Source organism: Manis pentadactyla, chromosome 12 (assembly GCF_030020395.1).
Source record: "Manis pentadactyla isolate mManPen7 chromosome 12, mManPen7.hap1, whole genome shotgun sequence".
NCBI lineage: Eukaryota > Metazoa > Chordata > Mammalia > Pholidota > Manidae > Manis > Manis pentadactyla.
Window position 1 is genome coordinate 769,848 of NC_080030.1, and position 18,582 is coordinate 788,429.

Below are 18,582 nucleotides of genomic sequence, written 5' to 3' on the forward strand. Positions count from 1 at the left end.
GACCGAGGCCCCGCCCCGCGACTCCGCCCCGGCCCGGCCCCGCCTACCCCCCCTCCCTCGGGCTCGGGTCGGCGGCGGCGGCGGCGGCTCCGCTCCGCACTGCCCGGCGCCGCCTCGCCATGGACGCGCGCGGGGGCGGCGGGCGGCCCGGGGAGAGCCTAGGCGCGACCCCCGCGCCGGGGCCGCCGCCGCCGCCGCCCGCGCCCCCCCAGCAGCAGCCGCCGCCGCCGCCCGCGCCCCCCCCGGGCCCCGGGCCCGCGCCCCCCCAGCAGCCTCCCCGGGCCGACGCGGCGCCCCCGGAGGCGGAGGACGAGGGCGGCCCGCGGGCCCGGCTCCGCAGCCGCGACAGCTCTTGCGGCCGCCCGGGCACCCCGGGAGCGGCGAGCACCGCCAAGGGCAGCCCGAATGGCGAGTGCGGGCGCGGCGAGCCGCAGTGCAGCCCCGCGGGGCCGGAGGGCCCGGCGCGCGGGGCCAAGGTGTCGTTCTCATGCCGCGGGGCGGCCGCAGGGCCCGCGCCGGCGGACGAGGCGGGCAGCGAGGAGGCGGGCCCGGCCGGGGAGCCGCGCGGCAGCCAGGCCAGCTTCCTGCAGCGCCAGTTCGGCGCGCTCCTGCAGCCGGGCGTCAACAAGTTCTCGCTGCGGATGTTCGGCAGCCAGAAGGCCGTGGAGCGCGAGCAGGAACGCGTCAAGTCCGCGGGGGCCTGGATCATCCACCCGTACAGCGACTTCAGGTGCGGCCCGCGCGAGGAGCCGGCGGCGGCGCAGTGGGGCACGGCGAGCGGTCGCGCGCGGGGTCCGTCCTTGGAGCGCCTCGGGGAAGGCGGGGTGGCGCGCCCCGCGGGTGACCTCAGGGCCCCTCGGTGACCTCGGGCGCGTCCGGGACCCGCCCCGGAATGACCCGGGAGCGCGAGGCTCCGCCCTTGGAGAGGCACCTGCAGGCGCGCGCAGGCTCCCGGCGGGAGCCTGGCGCGCCCCCTCCCACGCGCTCTGACGGCCCCCGCCCTGCGGGGTGGGCGCGCGTCACGGGCCGCAGGATCAGGGTCTGAGTGCGGAGGGGCGGAGAGGACGAATAGAGGGGAACGTGGGCGCCGGGGAGGCGGCGGGGCGGAAGGAAGGGAGAAGGGCGGGCGCCCAGAAAGGACGCGCCAGGGAGAGGCTGGTGGAGAAAAGGTTAAGCGGACACGTCCCGCTCCCACGGTCTCCACCTGCGCTCCACGCTGCAGGGAGGTGCGTCCCGGGTCCCTGGGCCTGGGTACTGTGCGCGGAGGGGGCCCTGAGCGTTCTGGGGGCACCCAGGCTGTGGCTTCTCTGAGCCGCATCAGCAAGAAACTCTAGGTGGTGTGCCCATGTGTCAGTGGGTGTGTAGATGTTGATGTGGATTAAACCATGACGCGTGAAAAGACTCAGACCCCGTGCAGGGTCACGGCCGCGTATGTTTGCCTTCTCTCTCCTGGGCGGGCGCCGTGTGGCCTGTGAGGCCTGAGTTTGAACAGTACGTGTCACTGCAGGCCGTGTGTGTGTGATCACAGACATGTGACTGCGGAGGCGGGGGTCCTGGGGGTGTGGGCCGAGTGACCTGGGGGGAAGGCATGTCCCTAAGAGAGCGTCTGCGTGCCAGGTCACTGTGGTGTGTGTTTGGGAGAGACGGTGTGTGTGTGCAAGTGCCCGGGGTGGGCGTGCATCGGTGGGCAGTGGGTCGCGATGTGTACGCGGTTTGAGTGAGCTTGGGTGCAGGCGGTTCCAAGCAGGGCCGCCCGGCCACCCAGCCCTGGCCCTCTGGGCACGCGGTTTCAGCACCACGGACAGCTTCCCGGAGACCTCCCCGCACCTCCGCCTGCGCTCAGCGGTCTCCCCTTCCCTGGCCCTAGATCCCCAGTCAGGGAGAGGGCGGGGAGTGCTCCACTAGCTTATGGATCCCCAGAGCTAGGAAAGGGGGGCTGTGGGACTTTCCCTTTCCCTGCCCTTCTACAGCCTCGGGGCTTGACAACTGAGGAAACGGGCCCAGGGGCACACAGGTAGGGACAGAAGCTGGAAACGTCTGGGGTTTCAACTCCTCACCCCTCAGACCTCCCCTGGGAGATGAATGCAGCCCTGACCGGTGGCTTGAGTTTGGGGGGATACCCAGCGGGCCCAGATGGGGTGCCTCTGGGCAGTCCTGACCTGCCCTGGGGTTCAGCACTCCTCTGTGGTTCCAGGCTGGGAGAACTTTGGTGTCTCAGCTCCTGCTCTGGTCTGTGAAACAGGGATGGACTTGATTTCCAGGGCTCCCAAGCCTACTTGGCCACTCTACATGGGCAGCTAGTGCCAGCTGGTTAGGAAGGGACAGCAGGGACATGGAGGGTACTGGGTGGTGGCTGCAGAAAGTAGCCATTCCCCCAGGTCCCCTCGGGTATGGCTGCCTGCAGCATCCCCTGGATGGTGGGTGACCCTGGGCGGCTCCTCTTGGCTGCAGAAGGGGCGTCATATGGCTTGCGGAAGGGGTACTGGGGGGAGGAGCTGGGCTTCCCCATCCTTGTACCCCATTGAGCTCGGGTCCCTGTGATCCAGGCTGGGCAGATAAACTGTGAAATGGGGGTGAGTAACCGCGGTGGCAGTGGTGGCCTTCATTTGGGACAAGGGAAGCCACAGACAAATTTAAAGATATTGCCAAGCTGGGTGCAGCAGGGTCTCCACAACCGCCTGTGTTTTGGGAAACTGTGCCCCTTGTAAACCTTCCTGAATCCATATGGGGACAGACCGCAGGCATGTGGCAAGAGCCCTGCGTCTTGACCCTTCATTGATCCAGTCCTCTTGTCAGTGAGGTGGGTGGCCAGCTGTCCATGTTCAAGGCAATTGCCCAAAGCCACAGGCAGGGGCAGATTGGGCGTTCACACCTGGGCAGACTGGCCCCCGAGGCCACGCTCTTGACCTCTGGGCAGTCTGGCCACATCCTGTCCAGGCTAAGAAGAAATGGCAGGAAAAAGGCCTCCTGGGATTGCTGGAGATACTGGGGCACCTGGGTGTGGGTCATGGGTTGTCTCTCTGTTTACATGTGTGTAGTGTCTAAAAACCATTTCTGGGGGAGTGAGGGGGCGTCCACTTGTCCTCATGTGCCTAGCGCCCCAGTGGCTCACGTACCATCCCCACTGGCGTCCACACACCTTACGTGACGTCAAAGGGCAGGGACTCCCGCCAGCCCCAGGTCCCCATCCAGTGGTGTCTGTCCTCCGCTGAGCTACCACTCTGTTGCTTGCCAGTGGAGACTGTCATGTGAAAATTGGCCTGGCACCTGCCTGGCACCAGAAATGTTACCATTAATGTTGGGTGGACTGGAACCACCCTGGCTGTGCCTCCATGCTTATGTGGCTGGTGGAGCCTCCAGGGAGGAAGGGCATTTGCAAGGCCTCGGGGAAGAAGGGAAGGGTCTTGACAAGTGGAAATGGGTGCAAGAAGGTGTCCCAGGCAGAGGCCAGGGGGCAGGAGCTGCCTGTGACCGGCCTTTGGTTCTCCCTGGGTCTCCCTGCCTCAGTTTCCCCAAGCACAGGACGTAGTGGCATTTGGGAAAGGGGGATGTCTGACGTTCACAGCCTCTCTTGGGCCTCAACTCTCACACCCTTTCTCCTCCCTTCCTGCGAAGCGACCAACTTTGTACGGGCTGGCCCCACAGACGCCCTCACCCAGTTCTGACCCTTCAACTCCCAGCTCCCACACGGCTTCCCCAGAGGCCTCCCCTGCCCCCTGCGCCTGGCATGTGCACCCCACTGTTCATCTCCTTTGTGTCTGGGTTGCCTGCACCCTTGGAAGTGGCCTGCTCCCCTTGGTACTGCTTACCTACCTCTCAGCCCCCTGCCATAGTCCCCAACACACCCTGGAGTCTGGCACACAGTGGGTGCCAGCAGAGGCTGGTGATGGTGACCTCCATTTCCTGGGCAGTGTTGGGCCAGCCCAACCGCTTCTGAGGTGGCTTCTTCATGTGTAAAGGGGGCCTGGGGGTGAGAGTAATGCCAGTATCCAGTGTGCAGAAGCCCTGAGAGATGTCCCCAGGCCTCCACGGAATGAGGTGCCAGTTCAAGGGACAGAGAGAAGGATTGATCTCCTTATTTACACCTTGAGTTCTGTGCCAAGTCTGAACAAGTTCCTGAGGCCACCCCCACACTGAGTGCCAGGGGCCCTGGCAGGTCTTCTGCCCCCCTTTCTAAATATTTAAAAAGAAATACAGTTAATTCCTATTCTCTTTGCCTGGAAAACCACCAATTCTGGAGACCAGATGGGCCCCAACATGGAAAAACCTGAGATCTGTGAAGGAGGGTATGTGTGGAGGTGGTGGGCGTGGGGGCCCCGGGAAGGGGTGGCCCATGCGGAGCCCAGCTGGGACTGCTGCCCCCTGATCAGGCTTTGCCCATCCCTTCCCGCCGCCTCCTTGGATGGCTGCCAGTTAGGGGACAGAGGTGGCCATGGTGGGCCTGGGAGGCCTGGCCTGGGGGGCAGAGTTCTCAGTGCCCTAGAGAGAGATGAGGTGCCTTTCATCCTGTTCCTAAGTCTGGAAGTGCCTCTGAGGTCTGACTTGAATCTCTCTTGCTGCTGATCTTCAGTTCAGTTCCCACATAGTCTCCCACTGGGAGTAGATGCCTTCCTGGCCCTCCGAGGAGTTTTGACAAGCCAGGACCAGTGGATGCTGACCTGCATCTCTGTCACATCTTCAGGGACCCCAGGGGACCAGGTGGAGGAGGGACTGGCTTGAAGAAACTCAGGACTGAAGGCCCCTGTCCCCCCCACAGATGGTCAAGACACAGCAGGAGATCAGGACGGGGTGTGGGGGAGCTCTCTGCAGATCCCTGCATCAGCTCATGGGGCTGAGGCGCAGGGGCGAGGGTCTCCCTGCTCTGGACCCATCACAAAGGCACTGGAGCAGGGGACAGCAGACGATCCCATTTCCCAGGTGAAGGATTGAGGCCCAGGGCCCACCTGGCTAGGAGGAAGCTACACGGGCCGTGTGAAGGGGTTGGGGTGGTGTGGCTGAGGCCCACCTCTTCCCTCCGGGGTCTTCCTGCCAGAATTTGGAAATTCTCGTCTCTGAGTCTTTGCTTTAAAGACTTCACACCACCAAGCCCCTCTGCAACACCCCCAGGATGCCTCGGGGGACCTTTCCTCAGCCACCCACTTGCTCAGGCCTGACCCTGCCTCAGTTTCCCCCTTCAGGAAAGCCACCATCTGACCAGCACAGGCCACCCCATCTCCCACCCAGATGTCTCCCTCTGCCCCCTTCCTGGCCTCCAGCTGCCTGTAGGGACTCTCAACATACACATCTGCCCATCTTTCTCACTCACACCCCCTACCCTACCGCAACCAGCCCTGTAGAACTTGGTTCCCCCCCAACCCCACTCCCTCTGCTCCAGCCCTAGGCTGCCCAGCTGGCCTTAGAGGGAGCCACAGGGCTTCTGATCTTGCTGCTCCCTCTGCCTGGGTGCCCCCTGTGCTCCGCCCAGCAGCTTCTTCTTCATGCACTGCCCAAATGCCCCCCTCTTCCAAGAAGCACGCCCTGCCCACTCTGGCTAAAGTGGCCCCTCTGAAGCATCCTATTACTTTATCTCTGGGAAATGCCTGACGTCCCCATCCGGGCTGGGGACCCTGAGGAAGGGCCGGGTCTAGTCACCACGTGTCCCTTGGGCCCAGCATACAATCGGCGCCACCATCTGCCCTGTCTTGGGATCACCCAGGGATCCAGCTGTCTCCCCCTCCAGCATCTCTTTCTTAATCCCTGACACCTACCTATGATGTGTAACTCCACATCAGAGGGCTCAGACTCCTAATCCTCCGTCCCTGCTGGCACTTAATCACCCATCACCAGCCCCTAATGCCCTCGGATTTGCCCAGTCCATAATTCCCGGACTGCTTGATCCGGGTTCTCAGATCCTGCGGGGAGGGAGTCGGCTGCCTTTGCTCACCACATCCCTAACCAGCGGCTGTGGTGCTCCCAGAACTCCCCTGCCCCGGGGTGGCAGGCAAAGACCCCCACCATGAACTGGTTTGGTCTTGTTCCACTCCTTCCTGGCACAATGGGGATGCTCATCGGCTTCAGGGACTTGGAAGGGAGGGTCCCGGAGCTCCAGTCCAGATGTCTGCTGCCTGGATTCTCTCACTATACCCTTGTGGGGCCCAGGTTTCTCTGCCTGAGCCTGGAACGGCCGGGCAGCTGCTGGCGCGGGAACTGACCTCACGGTGGGGACGTTGTCGGGACGCGTGGGTATGTGGATGAGCCTGGGAGAGGGTTCCAGGCTGTCCCATCTGTGGGGCTTGGAGCTGAGAGCCCCCAGGCCTGGGGGTGTGGGCTGTTGCCGCTGAGCCCTCCATTCCCTGGGAGACCCCAGCCTCACTGTGCATCTTCCAGGGCTGAGTTTCTCCCTCTGCAAACAAGGCATGGAGCAGTGCATGCAGCTGCCCTCCTGGGATCTGGGTGTTTCCACAGGAGCGGGGGCCCCATTGGGCCGGTTATTTGTTTGGGAAAATTTTTAAATGCAGGATTTAATTATGGCCATCAGAGGTCCTGGGTAGCTGAGGATGACTGAGTGCCTGGCCCACCGGCTGCCTGATGTCCCCTGGTCCCTGGTTCTCAGCGGTCCTTGTGGTCGTGGGGCTCCTGATGTGGGAGGGTCTGCTGGGATTGGGCAGATGAGGCTCTGTGGCTCCAAGAAGGGCGGTAATTAGCTTGCGACATGGGGGGTAGGGACCTCAGTTTCCCCTCTGTAGGTATGTGGTGGTCCCCTGTCCTCTTCCTGCCGCCCTGCGGGGGGATCAGGCTGGCTGGAGAAGATGAGGGAGGGTTCAAGGCCCTGGCCTATTTCAGGGCATCTGAGTTGGAGTGGGTGGGATGCCCTGGGGATGGTGCCGGGCCATCCTGCCCATCAGTGCCTCTCCAGCCCCCTGCCCTCTGACCCCTCATAAGCCCAGGGGATGCCACCCAGTGTAGGAAGGCTGGGGGCTGCACCACGTGCTGGAGCTGGAGACAGGAGCTCCCGGACAATATGGGCAGCAGACAGAGGGGGGTCCAGCAGTGGCAGGCCTGCACCTCAGCTTTGCCTCAATCCCTGGTTTGTTGGGAGAGGCACACCCCCCCACCCCTACCCCCACCCCAGGAATAAAGGAGAGGATGTCTGAGAAGGGTCACCTGTGAAGGATGCCCTTGTGCCCTGTGGCCATTTAGAGTGTTTCTAGGCCCCCCTGGCAGTTTCTAGCCCCCAGCTTTCTTAGGGACTCTCCTCTTTCTCCCAGTGTGTGTGCCCTGAAGGCAGGGACAGGTCTCAGTCTGGACAGGGTGCCAGTGGGAACTCTACAGTGGGTGCCCTGGGGTTGGGGATGGGGAACAGGCAGGTGGGCCCCCAAATCCCAGACCATGAGTCTGAGCCCCACACCCGTCCAGATTCAGGCAAAGGAAGGTCTTGAATGTCAAGCATTCATAGCCCTCAGCACCCACTCCCAGGCCATGTGTGTCTTTTCAGCTCTCTCCAGGTCTTGTCCCCAGGGGGGGCCTTGTGCATGGGGCCCCCAAGGTCCAGGGTCCTCCCCACCGTGGCTGGGGTCCCCAGGTCCACTCAGAAAGATGCATCCTGCGTGGGCAGGACAGAGCTGGGCAGGGGTTCAAAGGCTGCCTCCGGGATGGACAGGGGCTGCAGGACTTGCCCAAGGCCATGCCTGCCAGCGGCCACCGCCGCCAGGGTGTTACATGTTGGGTCCCTTCCAGCCTTCGGCTCTCACCAAGCTGCTGTGAACATCGTGCTACAAATTGCTTTTTAATTTTTTTCTCTTGGGCTTGGACAAATTCCTTGGGATCCATTCCCTGAAGTGGAAGCCTGGGTCACCCAGCAGGCGGGGTGTTAACAGCACTTCCCTCCCTTGTCCAGAAAGGAGCCAATTTACAGCAGCTTCCGAAATAGGCAGTTCACAGTGGCCGAGCCGGTGCTGGGGCTTTTGCTGCTCATTTATTTGGTGTTGTTTTGGGTTTGTGTTACGGCACCACTGTGGACGTTCACACACACAGGGTCTGTCTGAGTCCGAGTCCCTGAGTCCGATTCCTGTGGGGATGCCCAGGAGTGGAATTACCCAGTCAGGTGGAAACTCTCTTTAACTTTTTGAGGAACTGACTGGCAGTTTTCCCTTGGAATGGTTTTGATTTGAATTTTCTCGATTGCCGCGGGCCGGGCATTGGTCCATGTGGCCTCTTGCTGCATCCATCCATCCGTCCCCACGCCTAGCCTCTTTATTCAGGACACTGTGCAGCTGTCAGCGGGCATTCCTTGAATGGACAGCCTTGCTGTGAGCGCTTCCCGGGTGGAACTCAGGAATTGATCTCAGGGATTTGAATCTGTCCTGGGTGCATTTGGAAGTGGAGGCAGCCAGTGGTCACTTTTCAGGAGTATTTATCACAGTAAATGCCCAGTCCTGTTGCTCAGGCTTCTTCCACTATCTCCAAGGAGGCCTTGGCCGTTTCTCCGTTGCTGGCCGATGCTCTGCCCTCTCCCTCTCTCCAGCCCCCAAAAGTGCTTCCTGAAAGGGCAGTACAGCCAGTGTCCCAGGTGGACGCCCACTGCTCAGATCTGCATGGGGATCCTGCCCCCTGCATGTCAAGCTGCCCCTGACCAGCTCCCAGCCTGCACTCTCCTGCCTGGGGTCCCCCACCATGCCTGCCGCCCAGCATGCCCAACGCTCCTGGCTCCAGACCCCCACTCCCCACCACCCCAGCTCCTCTCTCCTTTCTCATCTGTAATTGTTTTTGGGTGTCAATCCTGTGCCAGCCACATTGGACCTTTTTGGCCATGGGAAACAATCAATCTTTGAGCGTCCTCTTGAGCTCTCCTTCCAGGAGGGAAGGTCAGAGCTGGGCCAGCGGGAGGGTCGCAGGCTGGTGGAGGCCGGCCGCAGTGAGGCCCTGTCTGGAGGGCGGGCTTCTGGAGGCAGGGTCCACACTAGCCATGACCCGGGGCTTTGCCAGAGGAGGGGAGACCTGAGCTGGTGCTGGAAGACACACGTGCGTAGTGTGGAAGGCGCGCCTGGCAGAGGGCTTGGCATGGGCAAAGGCCGGAGGCATGATGCCACGCCTCACCCCCAGGTTCTACTGGGACTTCACCATGCTGCTTTTCATGGTGGGAAACCTCATCATCATACCCGTGGGCATCACCTTCTTCAAGGATGAGACCACAGCCCCGTGGATTGTGTTCAACGTGGTCTCGGACACGTTCTTCCTCATGGACCTTGTGCTGAACTTCCGCACGGGCATCGTCATTGAGGACAACACGGAGATCATCCTGGACCCCGAGAAGATCAAGAAGAAGTACCTGCGCACGTGGTTCGTGGTGGACTTCGTGTCCTCCATCCCCGTGGACTACATCTTCCTCATCGTAGAGAAGGGCATCGACTCCGAGGTGTACAAGACTGCGCGCGCGCTGCGCATCGTGCGCTTCACCAAGATCCTCAGCCTGCTGCGCCTGCTGCGCCTGTCGCGGCTCATCCGCTACATCCATCAGTGGGAGGAGGTGAGCGCGCGCGGCGCGCAGGGCCCCCGGGTGCGGGCAGTGCTGGGAAGCTCCGGCCGGGGCTTCCAGGCTTCCAGGGCCGAGGCCACAAGCACTGGAGCGGGGTCAGGGGAGCACGGGGCGGGTCGCAGGGTCCCCCACACGGAGGGGGGCCCCATGGAGAGCGCAGCGCGGGCCCTTGGCACGTCATTCTGCCCTGTAAGAGGACGCATCCACAGCCACTGGCGATGGGGAAGCCGAGGCCGAGGGATGATGAATCAACGGCGCTGTCCTCCACGTCGGGGCCCGCTTCTGCGCCCAGGGTGACCCAGCTCTGGCCGCCTGGCGGACTCAGAGGGGGGGGAGCGGTGGGGACAGGGGCTGGTGGGGGAGGGTCCGCGTGCTGCCGTCCGGACTCTTCGTGAACCCGAAGGCGGCGGGGCCTCCGGGCGTGGGGGGGCGCTCGTGTCCGGGTGCCGCCTGAGGGCTTCCTCCCGGTGGTCGGCTGGACCCTCAGGCCCCGCCCCCAGATCTTCCACATGACCTACGACCTGGCGAGCGCGGTCATGCGCATCTGCAACCTCATCAGCATGATGCTCCTCCTGTGCCACTGGGACGGCTGCCTGCAGTTCCTGGTGCCCATGCTGCAGGACTTCCCGCGCAACTGCTGGGTCTCCATCAACGGCATGGTGGTGAGCGCCCTCCCTGCCCCACAGGCTGGCCAGGCCCCGCGCCTTGGAAGCCTGCCCAGCACCCTGCGGCCCAGACCCCGGACCATCGGGAGACAGACAGCCCCTGGGTCATTGAGGGGGACCACGACAGCTTTGTCACCTGGAGAGAACATCACGTACTTACTGTTCCCTTCCAATTGACTCCACTTCTGATTTACGGAAATGTATTTAAAAGACAAGGCTGCGGGGTAATCCTCAGATGGGAAAGTGGGATCGTGGGCTGTAGGAAATGAAGATCAGGGGACCCCCAAGCGCACACTGCCTCCTGGCTGAAATCTGGTGCGGGACATGCGCCCGGCCCTTCAGCGAGCGTGGGGAGGACCGGTGGGTGGGCACTTCGGGGAGGGGCCCCTGGGGCCCAGAGAGCCCGCCCACCACCCCCGTGGCCCTGCAGAACCACTCCTGGAGCGAGCTGTACTCCTTCGCGCTCTTCAAGGCCATGAGCCACATGCTGTGCATCGGGTACGGGCGCCAGGCGCCCGAGAGCATGACGGACATCTGGCTGACGATGCTGAGCATGATAGTGGGCGCCACCTGCTACGCCATGTTCATCGGCCACGCCACCGCTCTCATCCAGTCGCTGGACTCCTCGCGGCGCCAGTACCAGGAGAAGGTCTGAGGGGGAGGCACACTGCAGAGGTCTGGGGGCCACCTGCCCATCCCCGTCCCCCAGTTCCATGTGGCACGCTAAGGATGGTGGCCAGAAGGGAGTGGGGGGGCGCGTGGGGACCCTGGAGGGGCCGTGGCTGAGATGAGGAGTGGACTCCCCTCAGGCAGAAGGAGCAGCCCGCAGAAAGATGGTGAGAAAGCTCAGGGCCCTTGCAGAGTGGGGGAGCCTGGAGAGAGAGGCCCACGGCAAGAGGGGTTGAGAGGGGCACAGGCCAAGGGGTGATGACAAGGAGGGTCTGCACAGGGCAGGGCCAGGGCACAGGGCACCAGGAACTCTCTGGGGGCTGGAGCATGGGGGGGCCTCTTTGGGAGGCAGGGCCACAGCTGGAGTCTCCGGAAGGAGAGGGGCTGGGGCAGCAAGTCTGCTGCTGGGACCTAGGAGCCTCCACAGGGCCAGTCCTGGGGCCAGGGGACCTGGGGGGCTGGGAAGGACCAAGGAGGAGGGGGCGTTGGCCCCCACATGCTGGCCCTTTCTGGTCGGCTTTGTTCTCTGTTCTGTGCCTCAGCTTCCCCATGCTGAAGGGCAGGGTGCACGTGGTCCTCCCCGACGCTGCCCCATCCATCCTGCAGCACTATCCAGTGGCTGGGCAGCTGTGAGCCACCCCCAGCAGTGCCAGCCGGGTCAGCTGGGCTGGGTGCCAGGTGTCCCGGCTGCCCGGAAGCTTCGGGCTGTACACCCAAACATGAGCTGGTGCCACCACCCGCCCGCCGTCACGGGTTCCGCTGAGCTCAGGGCAGCTGGACCCTGGTGGAGTCGGGGCGGAAATGGGCCTGGAGCAACCCTGGGGGCACCATACTGGGGACAGCAGGGCCTGGCACCCCCGCCTGGTGCCCACACCCCCTGCCTTGCCTAGGAGGGGTGAGCAAGTGATTTCTAGAAAGAGCATGGGGGATGGGAGCCAGGCCACCAGCAGTTGGGAGTCTCTGGGACAATGGTTCAGCATCTTGGAGACCTGGGGGTCCTGTCCAGCCCCCTATAAGGGCCTGGGGTCCTGCCATCCACCTATTTCTTGGGTGGGGTTGCCAGATAAATCTCGGACACAGGAATGACTTCCTTTAATATAAGCATGTCTTGGAGATGAGATTGCAGAGAACCCACTTACCGTAAGCATGTGGATCTGAAATTCGTGTTTAGGGGGTGCCCTGTGTTTGCTGGTCCTGCACCTGCAGCTGGTGGGGGGGGACCTGGGGCACGGCGCTGACCCACTGTCCCCTTACAGTACAAGCAGGTGGAGCAGTACATGTCCTTCCACAAGCTCCCGGCCGACTTCCGGCAGAAGATCCACGACTACTACGAGCACCGCTACCAGGGCAAGATGTTTGACGAGGACAGCATCCTGGGCGAGCTCAGCGGGCCCCTGCGGGAGGTGAGGAGGGCGCCACAGGCTGGGCTGGCCTCTGGGGGGGGTGTCCCAGGGCAGGAGTGGCTGGCCTGGCTGCAGCATGAAGGACTTAGACTAGCCGTGCACAGGGTCCAGCCCCCCACCCAGAGGTCCTGCCGGGAGCCTCCAGCTCCAACTCCCCCGATGTCTCAATACCCCCGAGTGCCCCCCACCCTCTGCTTGATTCCACTCACCCATTGGGGGGACTGTGCCAGACAAAGCAGAGAGACTGAGGAGAGGCAGGCGAGCCCAGGGCGGGCCGCCCGGTGTTCACTAAGCGCCGAGGGCCCTGCTGAGCGGCAGGACCAACCACGAGTCTGCCCCAGCCTTGACCCACAGCCTGTGTGGTATTGGGTCAGATTCCTGAGGCTGCCGTGATGAATTCCCACCAGCCAGGTGGCTTGAAACCACAGTAATTTATTCTTTCACAGTTCTGGGATCCAGAACTCCGAGGTCAAGGTGGGGCCGGGCTGTGCTCCCCGCCAGGCTCCGGGGTAGGGCCCTGCCTGCCTCTCCAGCTTCTGGTGATACCAGCGTCCTTAGTGTCCCTTGGGGGGACATCACTGAACTATCTCTGTCTCCCTGTGCCTCCCCCTATACATCTGTGTCCCCACTTCTTATAGGGCACTTGCCATTGGATCAGGGCCACCCTACTCTGGGTGACCAAGTCTTAAAAGACCCTATTTCCTAATTAGGTCCCGTTCAGGGGTACCAGGGGTCAAGGCTTCAACATAAGTTTTTGGGGACACAGTTCAACCCACAGCACTCACCAGGCAGTTACCGAGCTAAGCCCCGGCTGTATGCCCTGCCCTGTGCCCTCAGGGAGGTGCGGGAGTGGGGAGCTCTGGGAAGAGGCAGCGAGGCGGGTGTGAGCCTGCAGCATCCAGGCGTGATGGGGCCAGGGCAGAGGCCCCCAGGGGGGAAGGGGCCTCAGGGTGGGGAGGACGGGGATTTCCTGGGATGGCCGGGAGAGGTTCAGTGCTGTGGCTATCCTCACTGACAACACTTAATTGTATTTGATAATTACTTTCATTCCTGTACAGAGGTACACCTCACAGACCAGAAACATAAAATCCAGGTGCTTTTAGTATATTCAGAGCTGTGCTGATAGCACTAGTGGCTGATCCCATGCACTGCCATCCCAAAGTGACACTGGCCTTCACTGCCCTGCCCCAGTGCCTGGCAACCTGTGCTTGATAATTACTTAAATGTTTACACATCTCCAAAGTCTGGTTTACAAAATCACGTGTATTCAAAGAATTTCCGGCTTCCATCCTGTCCTCTATCCGGTCCCTCCTGCCATAACCTCCATTTTCTTTTTTTTAATATAAAACAAAGGCAGCCCATCTCGCTCCGCTCCCTGCGCTGGATCCTTCCTGCAGCACCGGCCAGCTTGCTGTATGCAGCAAGCGCACAATGCATGATAACGGTTTGCCCAGGTTATAGTGGAGTTCACCCGTGCTTTCTTCCACTTTGTACACATACATCCCTGAGTGCCTTGCTGGGTTCATCCTGGAATATGGAGTAAATAAGGGACTCAGGTTCATCTTCAGCCGTATGGTGGAAATGTCCGGCTTTGCCCCATGACAGGGGGCAGGGGCGCCTCTACTTTAAGCCAAAGTTCCATTGTGCTTGGGTCTATTTTTGGACTTCTCTCCCCCACTGGCCTGTCTGCTGTGTGTGCCAAAACCACACTGTCTGAATCACAGGCTTTACAAAGTGTTTGAATAGCAGGGAGGGCTAGTCCCATGTCCCTGCATTTCTTTTTCATTTGCTCATTCCTTCTAAAAGAACTTGTCTAGCTCCAGTTAGTAAAAAGCAGACCTGATGGCAGTTTCACTGGGATCGTGTTCAATGTAAAAATGAACAGGGAGGATGGACATCTTTTACCTTCGCAATGGTGAGGAGTTCTAAGAACACAGTGTGTTCATGTCTCCTTTTGTGCCTTTCAGGAGTGATTTCAAGTTTTCTTCAGATAAGTTTGGACACTTTTGTTGTATTCATACCATGCCATCTTCCTTTGCTCTTTATGCTGGTGTAAATGGAGTCTTCTCCGTTATAGCTTCTTCCAAGTGTCTTTTCTTTATATATACAAAAGCCATTGGTTTTCTTAAGGTAAGCTTTCCTTTCCTTTGAAAAGAATCATAGAGAAAAGTGCCCGCCTCGCAAGGATACCCATGCTTCATGGGTATTCCATAAGGTGACATCATCATGTAACCACCACCACATCAAATGTGGAATATCCCCATTTCCCAGAAGCTTCTTTGCCAAGGGTAACCGTCACCCCCAACTTCTGCCAACATTGATTCATTGTAAGGTTCTCGATTTTTGATTTGTTGATTTTTTTATCACTTGCTATTTTGACTGACTTCCCTTTTGTTATAGCTTTCCATTGATTCTCTTGGAGTTTTCTTGTCTAATTGCATTGGCCAGTATTGCCAATACAGAGTTAAATAGTAGGGAATCCGTGCACACCTTTTCTTCTCCTGTCTTTGGTGGCACGACCTTCTGTGTTTGCATATGAAATAAGATGCTGATTCTCAGATTTAGTGTTAAACTCCTTTCACAGATGAAGAAACCGAGGGCCTGTGAGGAGAAACGGTCCCAAAGGTAGGGCAGAGTGGAAGCAAGAGCCGACCTGTACCCTGAGGTCACTCCTGCCTCCCGCCCCTACAGGAGATTGTGAACTTCAACTGCCGGAAGCTGGTGGCCTCAATGCCGTTGTTTGCCAATGCAGACCCCAACTTTGTCACAGCCATGCTGACCAAACTCAAATTCGAGGTCTTCCAGCCGGGTGACTACATCATCCGTGAGGGCACCATTGGCAAGAAGATGTATTTTATCCAGCACGGTGTGGTCAGCGTGCTCACCAAGGGCAACAAGGAGATGAAGCTGTCTGATGGCTCCTATTTTGGGGGTGAGTGCCTGAGGGCCCTGGGGTCTGGCAGCAGAGCTGGACCCTTCCCGGGTTTGGAAGGGAGGGTGGGGAGCTTGTGGGGGCACTGGTGTGGGCCTGTCCTACTAGTGGAGGCGCAAAGGCCAGATAGTGCTCATGGCCAATGGGGGGACCCCAGGGGTGGATGGTGCTGTGGCTGCATGTCGTAGCAGCTGAGGTCACCTCCCTGGCTGCACAGAGATCTGCCTGCTGACACGGGGCCGGCGCACGGCAAGCGTGCGGGCTGATACCTACTGCCGCCTCTACTCACTGAGCGTGGACAACTTCAACGAGGTGCTTGAGGAGTACCCCATGATGCGGCGGGCCTTTGAGACCGTCGCCATCGACCGCCTGGACCGCATCGGTGAGGGGGCCTGGCTGCTGGTTGCGGGGGCCTTCAGGCTGAAATGGGAGGTGGCCCGACCCAGCTGATCTCCTAGGCCCTTTCTGGTCCCTAGACCTTTTTCCCTTGGCCAAACACAGCCCTGGTTCTCCAAGGAAGAGACAGTGCAGGGGGGGTTACAGTTATGCAGAAGAACTGCTCACTAGGCAAATAATTGACAGCTACTGTGTGCCAACGAGGTGTAGGTGGTGGATCATGAGGCTGGCCCAGGGGCCATCCTCAGAAGATTGATGTCATAGAGGGCGGGATGGGGGAGTGGCGAGGCTTCCAAAGGGTGCTGAGTGGAGACCAGGATGAATAGGTGTTGCTAGGTAGAAAGGGAGAGGGCATGTTCTAGGAATGGACACAGCATGTGCAAAGGCCCTGAGGTGGGAGAGGCCTGGAGTCTCGGGAACCAGGTAAGCTGGGAGGAAGGGGCTGGGGAGGCAGGCAGGGCCCAGGCACATGGGATCTATTGGGCTGTGGGGAGAGGAACCCAGACAGCAAATCAGGGGCAATAGGAGCTGTGGAGGATTCTAGGCAGAGGAGGATCTGATCAGATTCCCATTCTGCAAGGGTGAGTGTTGTTCAGGAGTGGGTGGGGGGGTGGCCTGGCCTGGAGGTTTTGGGTGTAGGGGGAGGCAGGGGACTCTCAATTCTGACGTGAAGCTTTAAGGACTAGCTGACAACTAGATGTAGGGGTCAGGGAGACGGTGACCCTTGGTGCTTTGTGGGAATAAGGATAGTAGCTGAAAAGCAGGGTGGGTTGGGTGGAGAAGTGTTAGAGGGAAGACTTACAGAAAGTTCATGTACAATAAGCATTCAACAACTTGCTGTATACAGTAGGGGCTCAACATATTTGTGAGTGGCATGCCTGCCGTATATGGGACTGGCACTCATCACTGGCTGCATATAAGGCAGGTGTTCTGGGTGTGTTCCTGTACACTGCAGATGCCCCATACAGAATTACTGCACGAGAGGTGCTACGCATGCCCACCATAGTCTCACACTTGCTTTATGTATACAATGGGTGCACAATGCATACTGTATACAGGAAGTGCTCTGTGCATGCTGACAGTATAGGTGTCTCATACCTGCTGGCTGTATACAGTAGCAGGTCATGCATGCTCGTTGTATACAGTAGGTGCTTGATTTCTGCTTGCTGTAAACAAGACATTTGACACCCATTTGCTGTATGCAGAGGCACCCCACCTGTGCTGGCTGTGTAGAGTAGGTCCCATTGGCAGTCGCCTACTACATGCACATGGTGTTCCATGCATGCTTATCTATGGCAGGTATCTGATACCTGCTTACTGTACACAGTACAGAACTCGGTACTGCCGTGGCTATGCAGGTGTTCAGTGTGAACTGGGTGTACAGAGCAAGTGCAGATGCCTGCTTGCTGTGTGCAAGGGGTGCTCCCTGCGTGCTTGCTGTTTATAGTGCGTGCTTCCTGTACACAGCAGGTGCTTGATACTGCTTCATGTATACAGCAGACACACCTGCTGGCTGCATGTAGGAAGCGCTCCCACACGCACTCGCTGTGCACTGCAGCACACAGACCCGCCGCGGTAGGCAGCAGGCGCCCGCAGCGCTGACGCCCCGCCCGCCCGCAGGCAAGAAGAACTCCATCCTCCTGCACAAGGTGCAGCATGACCTCAACTCGGGCGTGTTCAATAACCAGGAGAACGCCATCATCCAGGAGATCGTCAAGTACGACCGCCAGATGGCACAGCAGGCCGAGCTGGGCCATCGTGCAGGCCTCTTCGCACAGCCCCAGCCACCACAGGTCACCTCGGCCATCGCCACGCTCCAGCAGGCCGTGGCCATGAGCTTCTGCCCGCAAGTGGCGCGTCCACTCGTGGGGCCGCTGGCGCTCGGCTCTCCCCGCCTCATGCGCCGCCCAGCCCCGGGGCCCGTGCCCGCCGCCGCCTCGCCCGGGCCCATGCCCGTCGCCAGTCCCCAGGGCGCGCCCGCCAGCCCCCGGGCGCCGCGGACCTCGCCCTACGGCTGCGCGCCCAGCTCCCCCGCCGCCCCTCGCGCCGGGCCCGCGCTGCCCGCGCGCCGCCTGAGCCGTGCGTCGCGGCCACTGTCCGCCTCACAGCCATCGCTGCCGCACGGCGCACCCGGGCCTGGCCCTGGGGCCTCCCCGCGCCCGGCCAGCAGCTCCACGCCGCGCCTGGGGCCCGGGCCCGCCACCCGGGCTGCCGCACCCAGCCCGGATCGCAGGGACTCGGCCTCGCCCGGCGCTGCCGGCGGCCTCGACCCACTGGACTCCGCACGCTCGCGCCTCTCTTCCAACTTGTGACCCTCGCCGCGCCGCCCCGCGGGCCCAGGCGGGCCCGGGGCGGGCCGCCATCCAGACCAAAGCCATGCCACTGCGCGCTGCCCCGGCCGCCCAGCCCACAAGCCATAGAGGAGACGTAGGTAGTAGTAGCCGGACAGGTGGGCTCGGGCTGGGCGGGGCAGCCGCCCCCGCCGAGCCTCCGTCGCCCTGCGCCCACCCACATCGCTCCCCGTCCCCAGTGGCGGCCCCGCGTGCGAGGAGCTCCCTTCACCTCGGTGCCTCAGTTCCCCAACTGTGAACCGGGGACGGGCCGGTCCTGGCCAGGAGAGGGGGCTGTGGAGCCCCACCGCCCGCCTGAAGATTGTTTTAAGTGCAATACTTGGCTGCCGGCCCCCCGCTGCCCCCGTCACGCTCACGCAATAACCTGCCGGCCCCTGTTCGCGTGCGTCCCGCGGTGATCCCCCGGAGCGGGCACACCTAGCTCCCTCGGGCATCCGGCAGTGGGGGTGGCAATCCTGGCCGCGCCGGGCGTGGGGGCGAGGCCAGGGGCCCCGCCGTCGTGAATGTACTGACGAGCTGAGGCCGCATCGCCCCTCCGTGACCCCCACGCCTCCTAATCTCCACACCCCCATTCCGCGCAATAAACAGCATTGGCGCCCAGCCTGCTCGCGTCTGATTGCTTGGTGCCCGGCTGTTGTGGTCAGGCGCCTTG

At 61.2% G+C, this 18,582-nt stretch overlaps 1 protein-coding gene across 2 annotated transcripts; it reads left to right on the plus strand.

Annotated features, from left to right (window-relative positions):
- The first annotated feature begins 104 nt into the window (after nt 1-104).
- HCN2 (hyperpolarization activated cyclic nucleotide gated potassium and sodium channel 2) lies at nt 105-18,533 on the plus strand. 2 transcript variants are annotated; one of them, XM_036889864.2, is made up of 8 exons: nt 105-730; nt 9,082-9,505; nt 10,015-10,176; nt 10,610-10,828; nt 12,105-12,251; nt 14,943-15,183; nt 15,401-15,565; nt 17,200-18,533. In XM_036889864.2, the coding sequence occupies exons 1-8, from the start codon at nt 120-122 to the stop codon at nt 17,889-17,891; spliced, it is 2,661 nt and encodes an 886-aa protein (XP_036745759.1). In that variant the 5' UTR covers nt 105-119; the 3' UTR covers nt 17,892-18,533. The 2 variants fall into 2 exon arrangements, with proteins under 2 accessions (XP_036745759.1, XP_057345552.1); XM_057489569.1 differs by lacking the exon at nt 17,200-18,533 and adding an exon at nt 17,047-17,178.
- The last annotated feature ends 49 nt before the right edge of the window (nt 18,534-18,582 follow it).

Coding starts and splice junctions, on each gene's coding strand:
- HCN2 (XM_036889864.2), top strand. CDS start 120: ATGGACGCGCGCGGGGGCGGCGGGCGGCCCGGGGAGAGCCTAGGCGCG. Junction 15,184..15,400: donor TGATGGCTCCTATTTTGGGG/GTGAGTGCCTGA, acceptor CTGGCTGCACAG/AGATCTGCCTGCTGACACGG. Junction 15,566..17,199: donor CGACCGCCTGGACCGCATCG/GTGAGGGGGCCT, acceptor GCCCGCCCGCAG/GCAAGAAGAACTCCATCCTC.